Source organism: Lactuca sativa, chromosome 9 (genome assembly GCF_002870075.4).
Source record: "Lactuca sativa cultivar Salinas chromosome 9, Lsat_Salinas_v11, whole genome shotgun sequence".
Taxonomy (NCBI): domain Eukaryota; kingdom Viridiplantae; phylum Streptophyta; class Magnoliopsida; order Asterales; family Asteraceae; genus Lactuca; species Lactuca sativa.
This window is the reverse complement of record NC_056631.2, coordinates 29,372,122-29,376,829: the sequence shown is the minus strand read 5'-3', so window position 1 is coordinate 29,376,829 and position 4,708 is coordinate 29,372,122. Positions and strand designations below refer to the sequence as shown.

General features: G+C 34.9%; 1 protein-coding gene across 2 annotated transcripts; it reads right to left on the bottom strand.

Annotated features, from left to right (window-relative positions):
* Nucleotides 1-797: 797 nt before the first annotated feature.
* On the bottom strand, nucleotides 798-4,115 carry LOC111907500 (uncharacterized). Of its 2 annotated transcripts, none has more exons than XM_023903298.3 (3): nucleotides 3,735-4,115; nucleotides 1,313-2,866; nucleotides 798-1,222 (listed from the first exon to the last, which is right to left on the bottom strand). In XM_023903298.3, exons 2-3 carry the CDS (start codon nucleotides 2,810-2,812, stop codon nucleotides 974-976), a joined length of 1,749 nt encoding a protein of 582 aa, XP_023759066.1. In that variant the 5' UTR covers nucleotides 2,813-2,866; nucleotides 3,735-4,115; the 3' UTR covers nucleotides 798-973. The 2 variants fall into 2 exon arrangements, with proteins under 2 accessions (XP_023759066.1, XP_023759065.1); XM_023903297.3 differs by having other exon boundaries at nucleotides 1,313-2,871; nucleotides 3,735-4,114.
* Between the last annotated feature and the right edge of the window lie 593 nt (nucleotides 4,116-4,708).

Below are 4,708 nucleotides of genomic sequence, written 5' to 3'. Positions count from 1 at the left end.
CCGTCGGTCTTATCATGTTATGATAATATTGTGCAACGCACGAGTATATGTTTAGTATAATAATATAACTAGCAAATGAATATTGTTGATATTTAATTGAGTTTTCTTAATCTACAAGTATGTCATTTTTTTACCCTGTCATCATATAAAGATGATTTGATCATATATTTAAAGTGTTTTATTATTTCATAAACTCTTGAACTCATCAAGCGTAGAACCTCTAACTTTTTTTAAAACCAACATGTATCTAGGTTCAAGAGCTTTTATGGAGACTATTAATGGTAAGCATAAGATGTCCTAGACCAAACATCGACTAGTTTGAAGGAGAATGCTTATGGAAGAAAATAATCCTTTTGTTGAAATAAAGTATTGTCAATGTTTGTAGGCTAGTCTTGCCAAATGTGTTTTGCTTCCAACAAATCTTCCTAGAAAAATGTTATAAAAAGTTCAATGTTTTTAGAATTTTTATCTTCCAAGATGAGGCGTTACATGACTTGTTATGCAATCAACAATTTTTTGAATGTGAAAATAGAGACAAAGTTGGAACATTCAAGATAACCACAAAAAGTATTCCGATGAATTCATATAGCTTGTTATGTTATATATGTAATTCAATGTCAATGTGATTTTGTTGAGAACAATAAGTCAAGCTTCCATAGAAATCAAAGAGTGTGTTAATAATCTGATGTATGTCTCAGATTATTCTCTTTCTTCACGAAGCTGATTTAATACACCAAACACTATACACATGTCTTAGTTTTTCACCAAATATTATTCGGACGTCTTATATAACAAACTCAACCATAAAGCTCATTCAGCCTCGTTATAGATTATATATAATCAGGTTTAAGGTGCACAATCAAGATACATCAAAGGCATATGGAACTCATATATGGCTATCAAAAAACCCCAGTTTTGACCAATAACTCATCTTTAAAGTCCAACCAGTTGTTTTTTGTTTTTTGTTAAGCTCTTAAACCCTTCCCACAGGGGAAACAGGTGGCAATGATGCATATGTTACAGGAGCTTCATCATCTTCATCTACTTGTTTTGCAACATACATTTTAACTTCTGTATACTGACAAGATTTTCTGCATTCCATGATCGATATAGAAATCGAAAACGCGTGTAGAAGCGATAAAGACGAATCATACTCCACTGAAAATATTCCTTCCTTCAATGAAGAAAGACTGAAAAAAGGTCTCTCACTTATAACATCTCCCTGTAGAATCAAAATCAACAAACTACATAAGTGTGAAGAACACTAGCATCTATAAACAACAAATGAATGTGGGAACTAATTAAAACATACCTGAAAGAAAAGATCAAATTTGTTTGATCTTCTGTTAGATTCCAATTCCACCTTGTTTGTAAAGGTTCTCAATCTGCAGCCAATATCCCAACCACCACAATCACAAGCTCCACCAGATCGCCACCTGTCAATCAATGGTGAAGGTTCACCTTTGCTAGGTGCACTATGATGGCCACCAGGTAGAACAGCTGTCATGCTGAAACAATCTTGATTCTCTTCCTTTCTTAAAAACTTCACAACAATGGCTGCAAGTTCATCGGGTAGACTTGGGTCTAAAGATGATAAAACAAACTCCCTACAATTAGAAACTGAACAATTTGAAACAATCATTTGAGCTGTTATATTCGGGAGGAATCCTTGACTTGTGGCTTTGGTTCCTTGAGATAACCATCTTCCCTTCTTCTTTTTCACCTCATGAATGGTGAAAAATGTATAAATCCAACTGTTGTTGTCATCTTTTTCACTTGAATTTCTTACTGTGGCTGCAAGTATATCGTCATTGTTATCCACTGTGAATGTAAACAAAGGCCTTCCATTCTTGATTGCCATCTGAAAAAGAGCTTGCTTTGATGATGATGATGATGATGATGGTGATGATGATGGCGTCTCCTTCATCTTGTTCCTAGAATCATCACCAACTTTGACTTCCTTACAACTTCCGAAATCTAATTTCACTTTCGGTTTGACTTTTGGGTCTTCAAAAGTCTGGATGTGTTGACCGGAGGAAGTTGACTTTGACTGGAAGAATGGGTCTAACAACTTTTTTAAAGGACTCGGTCGATGATGACGTGGAGATATAGTTCTCTGAATTGTGTTTGTTTTGAAATCTGAATTCTTTGAAGAGACGCTAAGTTCTTTCTTTTCTGGAGTGATGGGATTTCTTTCAGACTTGGCTTCATTTTCAAATGGAAATGATGTTGGAATGTTGTTTTTTGGATCATAGGAATCTTGAAATTTCATCTTTCCCTTCAAAGATGTTGATGATGATGATGACGATGATGATTCAGGAAGATTTTGAGTATAAATATCATTCATTTTGGAACTTCTTGGCTTATTCCGTGTTTTCTTCCCACTATTACAAGGATCATTTTTAACATCTTGAGAGTTTTCAAGATTTCTTCGAATGGAAATTCCTTCTGAGGAAACGTTTAAATGAGATTGTAAAGTAACATGATGAGGTTTCAAAGGAGCAGAAGAAGAGGTTTGAGCTCTACTTGAATGAGGAGAAGATTCATCAGTTGAAGATAATAAAGACGAGTTACTTGTAGATGGTGAATATTTGTTACTTCCCACAAGACCCTGTTTTTGACGATGATATTGCCATTTTTCTAAGCGACCCCAATCCATGACACCAAAGTTCAAAGCTTTATCTTGAATAGGTTTTCCCCTTTCAAGAAAACTAGGTAAATTCGACATGTGTCTAACAATCTCTTCCATTTCCACCACTTTGTTTCCATTTCCACCACGTGTAGATGATGATGATGATGATGATGATGCCATATCTAGTAGTCAAAGATACCCTCCATAGTAGTCAAGAAAATCTGGTCATGCAGTCTGCTCTGATAAACAATATACAACATCAGAACACAAGACCATATGATCAGTTATGACATGCAATCTATTATCTATAACTTATGACATATGCAGCAATGCAGGTTTCATCAAAGTAAGCCCATTGGGTTTTCTAGATACTAATTTTGTATACCTGCAGCATAAGGACAACTTGAGGCTATGGAAAAGGACAATAAGAAACTGAAAAGGAGAATTATGTGGTCCTTGGAAATCATTAATACGAGTGTGAATGTGATAAAGATAAGGTAATAAAGTTGGAAAGTATCACAAGAACCCCATAAACAAGATTCCCTGATGATGAACAAGGCTCAATGACAATTAAACTGATCGAGACATTTAAGGGAAAGGAGTAGAAAATGAAAGAGGAGAAAGGGGAAAAGCTCATTAAGCACATTGTCTCATTATTACATCTCTTTATTTTATTATAAATGACGCTTTTCTTTTGTCGGCTCTGTTCTCGTAGCAATTAATATTTTCTCTGAGAGAATTAATTACACCCAGATTCAAGTTGTGGTTCGGCTTCAGAAGACATAGAAATTCACAAAAGGAGTGTTTCATTTAGCAATTCTTTATACACCAAATAATACATAAATGGTAAGATTATGTTGTTCTTTCTAACAATTATGAGAAAGAGAAACAAAATAGCCATAAACAGCAATGCTTTAGCAGCTATAGAAGAAACTGGGTTTCTTTTTTCCCATTTCGTATCCCAATTATTTCTTTAAATCTAAAAAGAAATCAAACAACAACTACAAGAATAGCTAAAGCAAACACACAACATACAGAAAACAAAACAAAAACACGGTATTGACATAGAACATCTCACCAAAATTTCAACAGAATTACTTACAGGGACAATTAGCGAAGAGGTATCTGACGACCGATGATATGCATAAACCCTGGCGGGTTCTTCAAGATGAAAGAAATTATGTCGGTGGCGGTGGGCACGATATGCGTAAAGTAAAAGCTTGAAACATGAATCGAAGTAATTCAGACTTCTAACTCAAAGAACGAGACTTTACCAAGAAAAAACACAGGAAAGGAGTTGACCCTTTACTTGATCGGATCCTTCTGTTTCGCGGAATCCAGAGGTCCAAAGAGAATTTTGAGAGAGAGAGAGAAGAAAAGGGGCAAGTTTCGATCGGACGGCGTAGAGAAGAGGTATTCGCGGGTGGTGATGACATAGGGTAGGGGGACTTCGGAGGGGCCTGAGGACACATATAGAAAGAGAAAAAAAAATTGAAAACAATCATGAAAGCCGCAGGTGGGTCACTTCACAGTACATGGGGATTGGAGCCTGAATTTCTCAAATTATTTACGGTAATCCATAAAACTTTATTAATTTATAACAAAACTGTATTTGTAAAAATATAGATAGGTCCAAAACAATTTGGATTGACCGAAGGTTTAAAATTAAAAATTTCATGTGATTTTGGTTTTGTAAAAATTGAAAGGAACATTTTACCCTTTTATTATTTTTATATTTATTTTAATAGTTTGTTACTTTAAAAATAAAAGAAATATAAAAGAAGGTCTCTCTTACGGATGCAAGCAATAATACATAATAGGTATGGTCAAGATTGAAAAAAGTGTTGCCAGTGCATGATAAATATATGTAAAAATCCAAAAAAATCAGAAAATTTTTCGCTGCATACAAGAAAAGTAAGTGTTGCTGGTGGCACACCTGGACCAAACAAAACCATCTCTCTCTCTCTCTCTCTCTCTCTCTCTCTCTCTCTCTTAATACACGGACAAAGTAATACCACAATACGAATCAAAATTTCCAAAATCACCAAAATTGCACCGGCTTAAAAGAAGGGCAAT

What these genes read in the sequence shown, in the direction of transcription:
- LOC111907500 (XM_023903298.3), bottom strand. Translation starts at nt 2,812, where the DNA reads ATGGCATCATCATCATCATCATCATCATCTACACGTGGTGGAAATGGA. An exon ending in AATTTGATCTTTTCTTTCAG is followed by an intron (nt 1,223 to 1,312) that starts GTATGTTTTAAT and finishes TTGATTCTACAG; the next exon opens with GGAGATGTTATAAGTGAGAG.